The following is a 15,781-nucleotide window of genomic DNA, read 5'->3' as shown; positions in this document are numbered from 1 at the left end:
TTCCTGTCAGCTTCCCATTTCCTGGGCCCCAAGGTCATGGGACACAAACACTCCAGTCCCCACTGTCCCTCTAGCCTCCAATATGTATTCTTTCCTTGGTGTACAAACATGCCTTTTTCCATACAACACAGCAAAGTCTTCCATCACACTAATTCTCCTAAGTACTTCAAGAGAACTGGGATAGGCCACCCAACTCAGTGACTAAATAGGAAGAGAGGAACAAACACCTGTCCTGGCTTCTGAACCAGGGGCCCCAAGAAAAAATTCCTGCCAGAGAGAAGAGTTCAGAGGAAGGGATGTCTCCAGATCCTCTGTTCATGCCATTGCACGTGCTATAACCTCTGCCTGTAACATTCTTCTCTTCCTTCTTGCCTTGGTCTAGCTAACTTCTACCCACCTTTTATGTCTCAACTGAGATTTCATCACATTCAGGAAGCCTTTAGGGACTCATGGACCAGGCTAGGTACTCCCCTGCCATACATGCATTTCAACAGAACCATATATATATGATATATATATATATCAATCATATATATATATATCATATATCCCATTATATTACATATATATCATATATACATATCCCATTATTCACCCCCAAAGTGAATTCCTAGTATTTCATAGTTGTACAACTCTTACCCAAAGAGTTAAACTCTGGTGTGAGTTCTCTGATGCTGCATAAGGCCTGATCTATGCCTAAATGTTTTCTTACATTCACTACATTCATAAGGCTTTTCTCCAGTGTGGATTCTCTGGTGCTGGGTGAGGGCTGAGCTCTGATTGAAGGATTTTCCACATTCATTACATTCATAAGGTTTCTCTCCAGTGTGAATTCTCTGATGTTCAATAAGGATAGAGCTTCTACCAAAAGCCTTACCACATTCAATACATTCATAGCCTTTGTCTCCAGTGTGAATTTTCTTATGCTGAATAAGGGCTGAGCTCCGGCTGAAAGCTCTCCCACATTCACCACATTCATAAGGTTTCTCTCCAGTGTGAATTCTCCGATGCCGGATGAGCTCTGAGCTGCCCCTGAAAGCTTTTCCACACTCACAACATTCGTAGGGTTTTTCACCACTATGAATTCTCTGATGTCTAACAAGGTCTGAGCTCAGACTAAAGGCTTTTCCACATTCTTTACATGCATAAGGTCTCTCTCCAGTATGAGTTCTCTGATGTCTAATCAGCTTTGAGCTCTGGCAAAAGGCTTTCCCACAGTCTAAGCACTCATAGAGCTTTCCCCCAGTGTGACTTCTCGGTTGTGTTATAACATTTGAGTTCAGACTGAGACTTTCTTCACCCTCATTACATTCCAGGACACTCTCTTCTGTGGAGATTTCCTTGTTGAAGCTTGCCAGGCTAAAATGTCTTTCCTGGGAAGGGAGCTGACTCATTTTGTCCCCTGAAGCACTTCCTTTTTGCTTCTCAAAATTGTCCAGACCTCCCAAAGCTTCTTCAACTACCTGTCCTGAAGGAGTTTCCCCAGGGAGTCGTCTTGAGGATATCATGGCTGCTGATGCCACACATTCAATAATTTCTTGCTTTGCTGTCAACAATTTGTCAGCCACCAGCTTGCCATCTAAAAATGTGAATAGAAAATGCAAGTGTCATTTGCTCCCCATGTTGGAAGAAAAAAACTTATTGTAGCAAAAACAGAAAATAAACCAAATGAAATAGGTATTTACCTATTAGAAGGAAAACTCTTAAAAACTGGCTTCCCAACCTAGAATTTAGAAAAGGGGCCTGGGGTAGGGAGAGGTGGCACCCTCAGAGAGTAAAATAGAGTAGAATGAGAGTCAGCATTGGAAAGGAGGGATGGTGAACAGGGAAAGACATTAGTTAAAGGAGATAGTGATAAACAGGAGTAGCAGTGAGAGACCAGGAAGCTGGGAGACAATCTTGGGTTAGAGGAGAAGATGTGCTTTTAGGTAATGAGGGAAAGGAAAAGAGGAGATAAAGAGTAATTAGAATAAAGACAGATGTCTAAAAGTCTTGAATCACACTCACAACATTTTGTAGAAGCACAACAGTGCTTCTACAAAAATAGGAGAGCAGGAGATACAATTAGGAAATGCTTTAGGGGTTAGAATTGGACAGAGGTAGGTGGTGCAAAGGTAACTTGCAGATTCTGGCAGATTCTAAGTTGATGAAATGATTATAAGCAAATAGAATAAGATGTGCAGAGCATAAGAAAAGGAATATTGTGAGTTCCTGACTCATTCTGGGGCCAGGTGGGAGTCTTCTATGTTCACTTTTTTATGTATAAATGGTCAAAGATGGTGGATGGAAACAAGAGGCAGATGTGACTGCCTGGTGCCAAACCTTCATCTCTCACACGACACACCCCTCTCATTTCTAGATTTCTAGTAACTCAGAACAGGAGACGACTGGATGATGGCTGAGGTAACTTCAATTATTTTGAGTGTGAAAAATCTGAAGAACTGTTAAGTTACTTTCATCCCCCGCAAAGCCCCCTAAACTTATATGCATTTTACAGATCAGGAAACGAAGGCTCAGAGAGGCTATGTCACTGATGTAAGGCCACAGAATTAATAACTGGTAGAGTCAGGATCCAAACAAAGATCCTTAACATCAAGGCTTGCACTTTCCCCCTATGTCATCTGCTTTCCCTACTGGAAGGAAGCAGGGCTGTAGTTGCACTAAGAAAAAAAAATTAATTTAAAAACCATTTTTATTTAGCTTCAGAAAAGTCATGTTTTTCTATGAAAACAAATACTTCTTTTTGATATTCTTGGAGTTCATCACACTTAAAACACAACAATAAAGGCTCACAATGATTACCTGACCAAAGCAGAGGGCTATCCAGCTTCCCTTTTCCTCACTTCTTACCAGAAATCACAGATGGACAACACTGCCTCTTAGATTAGGACAGAACACTAAAATTCACACTGTTCTTGTATCTTAAATAGAAATTTAAAGTACTCAAGGCTATGCTCGTTCAAAAAGGGAAAATTTATGAATAAAAGCATAATATATAAAAAAGGCAGAGGAATAATAAGCACCAACTTGGTTAAAGTCAGAGACCTGACAACCTAATGAGAAATCTTGTGAAAGTAGTAAATAGGTCAAATTATAAGGAGTATAAATTATAAAGGGTATAAAGTGGCAATAAAATTGTGTAGGGACAAATTTAGGGCTGTGAACATTAGAAAAGCAATGTAATTTATAGGATTTTAAATACTTCTTCAAATTCTATAATCACATGAAGACAAATTATGAGACCAGAAAAAAATCTTGACCTTAGATGTATTGATCAGGAAAATATCAAGACCCTTATTCTTTCAATATGTATATTATATTTTTAAAAATTAGGGGCTTCCCTGGTGGCTCAGTGGTTGAGAGTCCGCCTGCCGATGCAGGGGACACGAGTTCGTGCCCTGGTCTGGGAGGATCCCACGTGCCGCGGAGCGGCTGGGCCCGTGAGCCATGGCCGCTGAGCCTGCGCGTCCGGAGCCTGTGCTCCGCAACGGGAGAGGCCACAGTGGTGAGAGGCCCGCGTACCGCAAAAAAAAAAAAAAAAAAAAAAAAAAAAAAAAAAAAAATTAAAGCTGGAAGTAGTTCATATGGACACAGAGAAGAAGTTTAATACTGTTTTAGTTTGCCGGCCTGCCTGCCATAACAAAATACCATTCACTGGATGGCTTAAACAACAGAAATTTATTTTCTCACAATTCTGGAGCCTGGAAGTCCAAGATCAAGGTGTTGGCAGGTTTGGTATCATTTGAGGTCTATCTCTCCTTGGCTTGCTGTGGCTCCTTCCCACTGTGTCCTTATACGGTTGCCCCTCGATTTGTGTTATGTCCCAGTCTCCTCTTCTTACAAGGACACTGTCATATTGGATTAGGGCTCACCCTAACAATCGCATGTTAACTTATTTACTTCTTTAAAGACCCTATCTCAAATACAGTCACATTCTGGGGTACTGGGGGAGGGTAGCGCTTCAACATAGAAATTGGGGGGAGGACATAATTCAGCCCACAACAAATATCAGCCCACAACAAATATCAGTATGAAAAGCCCAAGAACGACTTAAAAAATTACAGCACAGTCTCTGTTCCTCAAGACCTTAAAAGAAGGAAATAGAAGTAATCTACCCTAACTGATTTAGATATTTACCTACTTTAAGGCAGGGGACTTGAGAAGATGATTTTTTAAAATCCACTTGAATGTAGTTTTTGCTTGATGCGGAAGATATTTAAGTGGGCTTACTTGGCTAACGATGTGTGGGGCGGGGGCAGGGGCTGGGAGGGAGTTTCCCAGGAGGTCTCAGTGTACAGATGCATGGATACCTTTGGTGAATGCCAAGGTCCAAGATCTAGCCCTTGGCCTTGTGGCCTCATAAACTTAACTTTATCATCATACAATGAATAGATTTACCTCTTGGGGTTGACTCTCATTAGCCAAGCTCATGAAACTGAGCAATAAAACCATAACAAAAATTAATGAGTAATGTAACTGTCACACAGACCAGACTAGACTAATGTATGTTTTTATTATAGCTAAGCTTCATAGGAATTTAATAAGATTGCTTGGTAAAGATGAAATCAGAAGGGTAGTTGGGTGTAACAAAGTTGTTAATGAGAACAAGTTAATAAGCCTGATGTACATGCTGCCCATAGGGATGATTTTGCCAATAACATAATCAAAGCCCTTTTGGACAGCTTCAAATCCACCCTTCAGGGCCCTGCCTGTGCTACACTTCTCCCTGGCCAGCTGACAACGATGTGAGCTTTAACAGTAGGGGCTGAACAGACCCTGGAGGAGGAAGGAGCTTTTCTTCCTGGTGCTAGCATGCTTTCTTTTTCCCTGCAACGTGTGGGGCACCCAGCAGTGCCAATCAGTTTCAGGGGCACCATCCCTGAGGGTGGCTTTGCAGCAAGTTCTGTGTCATGGCACCTCCCCATGGTGTGGGGGGCTCCTGGCACCCCAGAGGGTAGCTTCTCAGTGAGTTCTGCCCCCTAGAACACACACTTTCCCCCCACCCATGAATGGCTTTCCTTCATACCCCAAAGAGCAGTTTCCCAGCAAATCTGCCAGCAAGCACTCAGGGAACATCTCCATCCAGTGGGCCATAGCTGCGTCCTCTCCAACAAGATCTGGATCTCAGTTCTGCCAGGGGAGGGGGAAGATGCAGCACCCTCTTGCAGATTTGTTCCTTTCTTGGGCGCTCTGCCTCAACCCTAGAGACTCCCTGTATGTGTTATTTCTGTATACTTTATGGGGGTTTTAAAAACTAATTAGCAAGTAATCCACTGTCATAGTTAATAATTCTTAACAATAAATTTTCCCTTTTTAAGTTACTATGTGGTTTCTCTTATTGATACATTATGCATCACCATCTTAGGGACTGCCTTGCCAGTAGGACCATATTATTAAAAAACCAGAATACTCAATGCTCTTTGAATATTATGGATATTATTAGAGAATTTTATTAGAGACCTTAATTCTTAACCTCAAATTAGAAATTATATTGGAATTTCAGATTCTAGGCAGAGCCAATGGAAGAATATTTCTAGGCAAGGGGGCTTTTCACAGCACTTAATGACAGTCATAAGAAGCAGTTATTAAGAAAATGACCCATGCCACGGATTTAAGCCCTCACCTCCGCCCTCAACTCCCAATGGACTGTGGCTCCTCACCTCTCTCACAGAAACCCTGGGGCTTCTGAATCTCATTCTTGCCCTGGTTCTCCAAGGGCTGGAGCTGGATACTCAGCGACTTCAGTGCTCCCACAGATGTAATTTCCTTCCAGATCATTCCTTGGCCATGAGCTGTGTCCTAGGAGTAATCAAGTACCAACACTATGATTCTGAGGACATACAAGAGGAAAACCCCTAGAATAACAGGGCTGGGCAGCCAGCGTCAGAAACTCATTCAGATGATTAGATAGAAGACAACAAGACTAAAAGCTCTAGTGACTTGATTCCAGTGCACAAATAATAACCCAAAGGACAAAAATTTTATAATTCTCGGGTAGCCCGGTCAAGGCCACTCAGAATGGCTTCCTCATTAACTTACAATCAGTAAAACAAGCAAACAAAACACCTACTTACCTGTTGCCTTGGTTTGTCAAGCTCTTTCTCCAGCTCCTCCAGCATCACCACGGCTTGCTCTCCACTCTCTGGTCGGTTCTCTCGAAGCCAGGTCTGCAGCTCCTCTGGCAGGATGGCCAGGAACTGCTCCAGCACCAGCAGCTCCAGGATCTGCTCCTTGCTGTGCACCTCTGGCCTCAGCCACTGACAGCAAAGCTCGTGGAGCCGGCTCAGAGCCTCCCGGGGCCCCGTGGAGTCAGAGTAACTGAACTGCCTGAACCGCTGGCGGAAGGCCTCCTGACTATAGGCGTTGCCCTGAAGGCCAAAGTCCTGCCCCCAAACATAATTTTCTTCTTCCACCTTCACAATTATGAGTCCTTCCTGCTCCTTTGGAGCATGGTAGACCAAGGTTGCAGACTTTCCTGCCATTCTGCGCAGAGATAGTCTGAAGAGGCTGCCTAGTTGAAGCGGGGAGGGAATGGACGTCTATGTCTGAGAGATTCTTTCTGAATTCCAGTTCTCCACAGAGCTCCTGAGGTGGACAATGCTAATATCACACAGGGAAAAAAAAAATGTGTTTAGAATATAAATTCAAGTGTTTGAAAACCAGTTGCCACTGAGTGTAGCACTGTAAAGAAAACTGACTAAAAGGGAGCTTCCATGTAAATAATACCTTTATAGATGATTCAGGATTTTTCTCAGGATGTAAAACAGAAAAGTTAAAGTACCATTGAAATAAATTCAACTTTTGGTAACAATGTCAGAGACAACATTAGGGATAATAAATAATGCTTATACATCATGGAAATCAGGAAAAACGTATAATATATTATCACCTCTCAGAATAATAACCACCATTTTACTGAGCACCTACTAGATGCCAAGCACCAGCTAGATACTTAACATAAATTTAATATAATTTCCCTAATAATTCTATAAGGATAATCATAATTATGCCCATTTTCCAAATGAGGCTACTGAGAATCACAAGGGGACCAAAGACACACAGCCATTAAGCAGCAGAACTGCTCTCTGCAACTAGAGGATTTATTAGCTTTTTCTATTAAACCATAGGGTCTCCCCAAAGAAGGGAATTTGCACTTAATAAAACTACTATGGGCCAGGCACTTTAAAAATACAATTTTATTGAGGCTTAAAATAACACTAATAGGTATGTATTATCAGCCCCACTTTACAGACGAGGAAACTGAGGTTCTTGAAAGTTAAGTAATTTGCCCAAGGCCCCAAACTGGTATATGGCAAAGTCAAGACACGAACCTAGAGTAGCCCAACTCTAAAGCACTTGATTTTTAAATTACAGAACGGGTTAATGCCCAGGACAATTTTGGTTGATACTATAAATTAAGAATGAGGGTGAAGGACTTCCTTGGTTGCACAGTGGTTAAGAATCCGCCTGCCAATGCAGGAGACAGATTCAAGCCCTGGGCCCGGAAGATCCCACATGCCGTGGAGCAACTAAGCCCGTGTGCCACAACTACTGAGCCTGCACCCTAGAGCCCATGTGCCACAACTACTGAAGCCCGTGCGCCTACAGCCCGTGCTCTGCAACAAGAGAAGCAACTGCAATGAGAAGCCCACGCACTGTAACGAAGAGTAGCCCCGGCTCGCCGCAACTAGAAAAAGGCCATGCACAGCAACGAAGACCCAACGCAGCCAAAAATAAATAAATAAAATTTTTAAAAATCTGCTTTCTAAAAAAAATAAAAATAAAAAAATAAGGGTGAAAATGTTAGGAAAATGTCATGGAGAATGGCCAGGGTGAATGCACAAAAAAGGAATAATTTTTCTCTTTTTTAAAAAATGTTTTTAGTTCTTTTTTTTTTAATTTTAATTTATTTACTTTATTTATTTTTGGCTGTGTTGGGCCTTCGTTGCTGTGCACGGGCTTTCTCTAGTTGCGGTGAGCGGGGGCTACTCTTCGTTGTGGTGCACAGGCTTCTCATTGTGGTGGCTTCTCTCATTGCAGAGCATGGGCTCTAGGTGTGCAGGCTTCAGTAGTTGTGGCACGTGGACTTAGTTGCTCCACCTGCATGTGGGATCTTCCTGGACCAGGGCTCAAACCTGTATCCACTGCACTGGCAGGTGGATTCTTAACCACTGTGACACCAGGGAAGCCTGGAAGAATTTTTCCTGATTTTAAGTCACAAGGTTCTGAGACAGCACAAAGGAAAGAGGAATGGATTCCTTCATCCATTATTTCAACAATACTTGAGCTATGTGCTAGGCAGTGTACTGAACAGGACTCTCAGGATTCAGAGGCCTGTCTTCAAGGACTCCTAGTTTAATAAGGGAAAGTGACAGGGAAACAGGCAAACACAGTGCAATACATCCAAGGATGGAGGGAAGCAGACAAGGTAGCCCAGAAAGATGACTAAGACCAGGAAGAACTGCCTGCCTGGGGGAACCATCTCAGCAGAGTCTGGTATGAGTGAGCTGGGTGGAGCTGTAGAGGGAGGTCATTCAGTCAAGGAGCAGTGGGTATGAGAGGATGTGGCCCATTGAGGAAACTGCAGGTGATTTAGAAAGGCCAGATTCATGGCTATGACTCAGAAACAGCCATGACCATGGCCTTCAGACTTGTTGAATCAGAATCTCCATGGGTGGGGCTTCAATAAGTGCCACAAATGCTTCTGATGTGCAGCCAGGGTAAAAACCCTGGGCCAGAGCCTCGGCAGAGTTAAGAAATAGTGAGAGGAGGAACCTAAACAGAGAAACTTGGGGACATTTTTCTTCTTAATTTTGTGGTATTTGGAAAATACTAAATACATTTCTTTAGTTCTTATTACAATTGACATTTAAGAAATCCCATGATGATGCATTGTCAGATCTGTGCATCAGTATAAGTACTATACCTCAGCAACTTGTCCTCCATTGGGTGGCTGAAGAATTATCGCTGTTCCTTCTCCATCTCCTTCACAAGTCCATCCTCCTTTACATCACATCAGAGTTCAACAGGTTAGCCCTAAGTCCACCACTGTTCTCATTCTCTCCCAGGCAATCTCATCCTTACCTTCAGTTACAGTCAACCTCTAGTCTGGACCTTTCATTTGAGCTCCAGCCCTATTTATCCATTGTGACTCACATCCATCACGACTCTTTTTTAAAAAAAAAAAATTTATTTATTGGCTGCGTTGGGTCTCTGTTGCTGCGCGCAGGCTTTCTCTAGTTGCGGCGAGTGGGGGCTACTCTTCGTTGCGGTGCACAGGCTTCTCGTTGTGGTGGCTTCTCTTGTTGCGAAGCATGGGCTCTAGGCATGCGGGTTTCAGCAGTTCTGGTTCGCGGTCTCTAGAGCTCAAGCTCAGTAGTTGTGGCACATGGGATTAGTTGCTCCGTGGCATGTAGGACCTTCCAGAACCAGGGCTCAAACCCGTGTCCCCTGCATTGGCAGGCGGATTTTTAACCACTGTGCCACCACGGAAGCCCCATCATAACTCTTCTTGAATTTCTCAAAAAGACCTCAAACTCAGCACATCCATGATCAATTGATGATTCCTCCCACCCCAACCTGCTCCTCTCTCAGTGATTCCCCTCTAGGAACAACCAAACGGCTGCACTGCCAGAAACCTGGAAGCATTCCTAACACCTCCTTCCTGTATTTAATGCAAATTAAGTCTTATTGATTTTATTTCCTATTTCCAGAATCTTCCCTTTCCCATCTCTGTCACCACCTTCTTCATTCCAGCAACTATCCTTCCTGTTACACTGTACAATAACCCACAGTCTGTTTATAGTGTAACCACAGTGACTTCTTCAAATTGCAAATCTGATCCTGTTCCTCTGACTAGTTTAAAAAAGCAAAAACAAAAACAATAGATAACCAATAAGGACCTACTGTATAGCACAGAGAACTCTGCTCAATATTCTGTAATAACCTAATGGGAAAAGAATTTGAAAAAGAATAGATACAGGGAGGAGGAACCAAGACGGCAGAGTAGAAAGACGTGCTCTCACTCCCTCTTGTAAGAACACCAGAATCACAACTAGCTGCTGGACAATCATCTACAGGAAGACACTGGAACTCACCAAAAAAGATACCCCACATCCAAAGACAAAGGAGAAGCCACAATGAGATGGTAGGAGGGGTGCAATCACAGTAAAATCAAATCCTATAACTGGTGGGTGGGTGACTCACAGACTGGCAAACACTTATACCACAGAAGTCCACCCACTGGAGCAAAGGTTCTGAGCCCCACGTCAGGCTTCCCAACCTGGGGGTTCCACAATGGGAGGAGGAATTCCCAGAGAATCAGACTTTGAAGCCTAGTGACAATTGATTGCAGAACTTCAACAGCCCTGGGGGAAACAGAGACTCCACTCTTGGTGGGCACACACAAAGTAGTGTGCACATCAGGATCCAGGGGAAGGAGCAGTGACCCCAGGGAAGACTGAACCAGACCTAGCTGCTAGTGTTGGAAGGTCTCCTGCAGAGGCTGTGGGGTGGCTCTGTTTCACCATGGGGACAAGGACACTGGCAGCAGAAATTCTGGGAAGTACCCCTTGGCGGGAGCCCTCCCAGAGTCTGTCATTAGCCCCACCAAAGAGCCCAGGTAGGCTCCAGTGTTGGGTTGCCTCAGGCCAAACAACCAACAGGGAGGGAACCCAGTCCCACCCATCAACAGTCAAGTGGATTAAAGTTTTACTGAGCTCTGCCCACCAGAGCAACAGTCAGCTCTACCCACCACCAGCCCCTCCCATTAAGTCTCTTAGATAGCCTCATCCACCGGAGGGCAGACAGCAGAAGCAAGAAGAACTACAATCCTGCAGCCTGTGGAACAAAAACCACATTCACAGAAAGACAGACAAGATGAAAAGGCACAGGGCTATATACCAGATGAAGGAACAAGATAAAACCCCAGAAACACAATTAAATGAAGTGGACATAGGCAACCTTCCAGAAATAGAATTCAGAATAATGATAGTGAAGATGATCCAGGACCTTGGAAAAAGAATGGAGGCAAAGATTGAGAAGATGCAAGAAATGCTGAACAAAGACCTAGAAGAATTAAAGAACAAACAAACAGAGATGAAAAATACAGTAACTGAAATGAAAACTACACTAGAAGGAATCAATAGCAGAATAACTGAGGCAGAAGAACAGACAAGTGACCTGGAAGACAGAATGGTGGAATTCACTGCTGCAGAACAGAATAAAGAAAAAAGAATGAGAAGAAATGAAGACAGCCTAAGAGACCTCTGGGAAAACCTTAAATGCAACAGTCACATTATAGGGGTCCCAGAAGGAGGAGAAAGAGAGAAAGAACCAGAGAAAATATTTGAAGAGATTCTAGTTGAAAACTTCCCTAACGTGGGAAAGGAAATAGCCAACCAAGTCCAGGAAGCGCAGCAAGTACAATACAGGATAAACCCAAGGAAAAACACACTGAGACACATAGTAATCAAATTGGCAAAAATTAAAGACAAAGAAAAATTATTGAAAGCAGCAAGGGAAAAATGACAAATAACGTACAAGGGAACTCCCATATGGTTAACAGATGATTTCTCAGCAGAAACTCTACAAGCCAGAAGGGAGTGGCATGAAATACTTAAACTGATGAAAGGGAAGAACCTACAACCAAGATTACTCTACCCGGCAAGGATCTCATTCAGATTCGATGGAGAAATCAAAAGCTTTACAGACAAGCAAAAGCTAAGAGAAACCAGCACCACCAAACCAGATCTACAACAAATGCTGAAGGAACTTCTCTAAGTGGGAAACACAAGAGAAGAAAAGGACCTGCAAAAACAAACCCAAAACAATTAAGAAAATGGTCATAAGAACATACATATCGATAATTACCTTAAAAGTGAATGGATTAAATGCTCCAACCAAAAGACACAGTCTTGCTGAATGGATACAAAAACAAGACCCATATATATGCTGTCTACAAGAGACCCATTTCAGACCTAGGGACACATACAGACTGAAAGTGAGGGGATGGAAAAAGATATTCCATGCAAATGGAAATCAAAAGAAAGCTGGAGTAGCTATACTTGTATCAAATAAAATAGACTTTAAAATAAAGAATGTTACAAGAGACAAGGAAGGACACTACATAATGATCAAGGGATCAATCCAAGAAGAAGATATAACAATTATAAATATATATGCACCCAACATAGGAGCACCTCAATACATAAGACAATTGCTAACAGCTATAAAAGAGGAAATCGACAGTAACACAATAATAGTGGAGGACTTTAACACCTCACTTACACCAATGGACAGATCATCCAAAAGGACACAACAGACCAGATAGATTTAATTGATATTTATAGGACATTCCATCCAAAAAGAGCAGATTACACTTTCTTCTCAAGTGCGCATGGAACATTCTCCAGGATAGATCACAACTTAGGTCACAAATCAAGCCTCAGTAAATTTACGAAAATTGAAATCATATCAAGAATCTTTTCTGACCAAAACGCTATGAGATTAGAAATGAATTATAGGGGAAGAAAAAGTAAAAAACACAAACACATGGAGGCTAAACAATATGTTATTAAATAACCAAGAGATCACTGAAGAAATCAAAGAGGAAATCAAAAATACCTAGAGACAAATGACAATGAAAACACGACGATCCAAAAGCTATGGGATGCAGCAAAAGCAGTTCTAACAGGGAATTTTATAGCTATACAAGCCTACCTCAAGAAACAAGAAAAATCTCAAGTAAACAATCTAACCTTACACCTAAAGGAACTAGAGAAAGAAGAACAAACAAAACCTAAAGTTAGCAAAAGGAAAGAAATCATAAAGTTCAGAACAGAAATAAATGAAATAGAAACAAAGAAAACAATAGCAAAGATCAATAAAACTAAAAGCTGGTTCTTTGAGAAGATAAACCAACAGCCAGACTCATCAACAAAAAGAGGGAGAGGACTCAAATCAATAAAATTAGAAATGAAAAAGGGAAAGTTACAACAGACACCACAGAAATACAAAGCATACTAAAAGACTACTACAAGAAACTCTATGCCAATAAAATGGACAACCTGGAAGAAATGGACAAATTCTTAGAAAGGTATAAACTTCCAAGACTGAACCAGGAAGAAATAGAAAACATGAACATACCAATCACAAGTAATGAAATTGAAACTGTGATTTAAAATCTTCCAACACACAAAAGTCCAGGACCAGATGGCTTCACAGGTGAATTCTATCAAATATTTAGAGAAGAGCTAACACCCATCCTTCTCAAACTCGTCCAAAAAGTTGCAGAGGAAGGAACACTCCCAAACTCATTCTATGAGGCCACCATCAAACTGATACCAAAACCAGACAAAGATATTACAAAAAAAGGAAATTACAGACCAATATCATTGATGAATATAGATGCAAAAATCCTCAACCAAATACGAGCAAACAGAATCCAACAACACATTAAAAGGATCATATACCACAATCAAGTGGGATTTATCCCAGGGATGCAAGGATTCTTCAATATACACAAATCAATCAATGTGATACACCATATTAACATATTAAAGAATATAAACCATATGATCATCTCAATAGAAGCAGAAATGACAAAATTCAATACCCATTTGTGATAAAAGCTCTCCAGAAAGTGGGCATAGAAGGAACCTAACTCGGGCTTCCCTGGTGGCGCAGTGGTTGAGGGCCTGCCTGCCGATGTGGGGGACGCGGGTTCGTGCCCCAGTCCGGGAAGATCCCACATGCCGTGGAGCCTGTGCTCCACAACGGGAGAGGCCACAACAGTGAGAGGCCTGAGTAACGCAAAAAAAAAAAAAAAAAAAAGAAGGAACCTACCTCAAAATAATAAAGGCCATATATGACAAACCCACAGCAAACATCATTCTCAATGGTGAAAAACTGAAAGCATTTCCTCTAAGATCAGGCACGAGACAAGGATGTCCACTCTCACTACTATTATTCAACATAGTGTAGGAAGTCCTAGCCATGGCAATCAGAGAAGAAAAAGAAATAAAAGAATAGAAATTTGAAAAGAAGAGGTAAAACTGTCACTGTTTGCAAATGACATGATACTATACATAGAGAATACTAAAAATGCCACCAGAAAACTACTAGAGCTAATCAATGAATCTGGTAAAGTTGCAGGATACAAAATTAACGCAAAGAAATCTCTTGCATTCCTATACAGTAATGATGAAAAATCTGAAAGAGAAACTATGGAAACACTCCCATTTACCATTGCAACAAAAAGAATAAAATACCTAGGAAGACAAAAGACCTGTATGCAGAAAACTGTAAGACACTGATGAAAGAAATTAAACATGATACCAACAGATGGAGAGATATACGATGTTCTTGGATTGGAAGAATCAACATTGTGAAAATGACTCTACTATCCAAAGCAATCTACAGGTTCAATGCAATCCCTATCAAACTACCACTGGCATTTTTTACAGAACTAGAACAAAAAAATTCACAATTTGTATGGAAACACAAAAGACCCCAAATAGCGAAAGCAATCTTGAGAACGAAAAATGGAGCTGGAGGAATTAGGCTCCCTGACTTCAGACTCTACTACAAGGCTACAGTAATCAAGACAGTATGGTACTGGCACAAAAACAGAAATATAGATCAATGGAACAGGATAGAAAGCCCAGAGATAAACCCACACACATATGGTCACCTTATCTTTGATAAAGGAGCGAAGGATATACAGTGGAGAAAAGACAGCCTCTTCAATAAGTGGTGCTGGGAAAACTGGACAGCTACATGTAAAAGTATGAAATTAGAACACTCCCTAACACCACACACAAAAATAAACTCAAAATGGGTTAAAGACCTAAATGTAAGGCCAGACACTATCAAACTCTTAGAGGAAAACATAGGCAGAACACTCTACGACATAAATCACAGCAAGATCCTTTTTGACCCATCTCCTAGAGAAATGGAAATAAAAACAAAAATAAACAAATGGGACCTAATGAAACTTAAAAGCTTTTGCACAGCAAAGGTTACCATAAACAAGACCAAAAGACGACCCTCAGAATGGGAGAAAATATTTGCAAATGAAGCAACTGACAAAGGATTAATCTCCAAAATTTATAAGCAACTCATGCAGCTCAATAACAAAAAAACAAACAACCCAATCCAAAAATGGGCAGAAGAACTAAATAGACATTTCTCCAAAGAAGATATACAGATTGCTAACAAACACATGAAAGAATGCTCAACATCATTAATGATTAGAGAAATTCAAATCAAAACTACAATGAGATATCATCTCACACCAGTCAGAATGGCCATCACCAAAAAAACTAGAAACAATAAATTCTGGAGAGAGGGTGGAGAAAAGCGAACACTCTTGCACTGTTGGTGGGAATGTAAATTGATACAGCCACTATGGAGAACAGTATGGAGGTTCCTTAAAAACTAAAAATAGAATTACCATACGACCCAGCAATCCCACTTCTGGGCATATACCCTGAGAAAACCATAATTTAAAAAGAGTTGGGCTTCCCTGGTGGTGCAGTGGTTGAGAATCCGCCTGCTGATGCAGGGGACATGGGTTCGTGTCCCGGTCCGGGAAGATCCCACATGCCACGGAGCGGCTGGGCCCGTGAGCCATGGCCAGTGAGCCTGCACTTCTGGAGCCTGCGCTCCGCAACAGGAGAGGCCACAACAGTGAGAGGTCCGCATAACGAAGAAAAACAAAAAAGAGTCATATACCAAAATGTTCATTGCAGCTCTATTTACAATGGCCAGGACGTGGAAG

General features: G+C 41.8%; 2 protein-coding genes across 4 annotated transcripts in view; one reads left to right on the top strand and one right to left on the bottom strand.

Moving 5' to 3' along the window:
• The window catches only part of LOC131742929 (zinc finger protein 271), a 52,421-nt gene that overhangs the window by 11,152 nt on the left and 25,488 nt on the right, over positions 1–15,781 (top strand). Inside the window, exon 5 of the mRNA XM_059041366.2 lies at positions 1,753–1,758. Coding sequence (XP_058897349.2) covers positions 1,753–1,758 — 6 coding nt within the window. The remainder of the gene's footprint in view (positions 1–1,752; positions 1,759–15,781) is intronic.
• ZSCAN30 (zinc finger and SCAN domain containing 30) overlaps positions 613–15,781 on the bottom strand; it is a 90,281-nt gene continuing 75,112 nt past the window's right edge. Inside the window, exons 1-3 of one of the 3 annotated variants that reach the window (XM_059041381.2) lie at positions 6,075–6,529; positions 5,661–5,799; positions 613–1,579 (exon numbers count right to left, since the gene is read on the bottom strand). In XM_059041381.2, coding sequence (XP_058897364.1) covers positions 648–1,579; positions 5,661–5,799; positions 6,075–6,482 — 1,479 coding nt within the window. In that variant the 5' untranslated portion in view covers positions 6,483–6,529 and the 3' untranslated portion in view covers positions 613–647. Of the gene's footprint in view, positions 1,580–5,623; positions 5,800–6,074; positions 6,530–15,781 lie in introns of those variants that run through there. The other 2 variants (XM_067016017.1, XM_067016016.1) reach the window with 2 other exon arrangements.

The sequence above is a fragment of the Kogia breviceps genome, chromosome 15 (genome assembly GCF_026419965.1).
Source record: "Kogia breviceps isolate mKogBre1 chromosome 15, mKogBre1 haplotype 1, whole genome shotgun sequence".
NCBI lineage: Eukaryota > Metazoa > Chordata > Mammalia > Artiodactyla > Physeteridae > Kogia > Kogia breviceps.
Note: the sequence above shows the minus strand (reverse complement) of the source record. Positions and strands in the feature narration are given on the sequence as shown.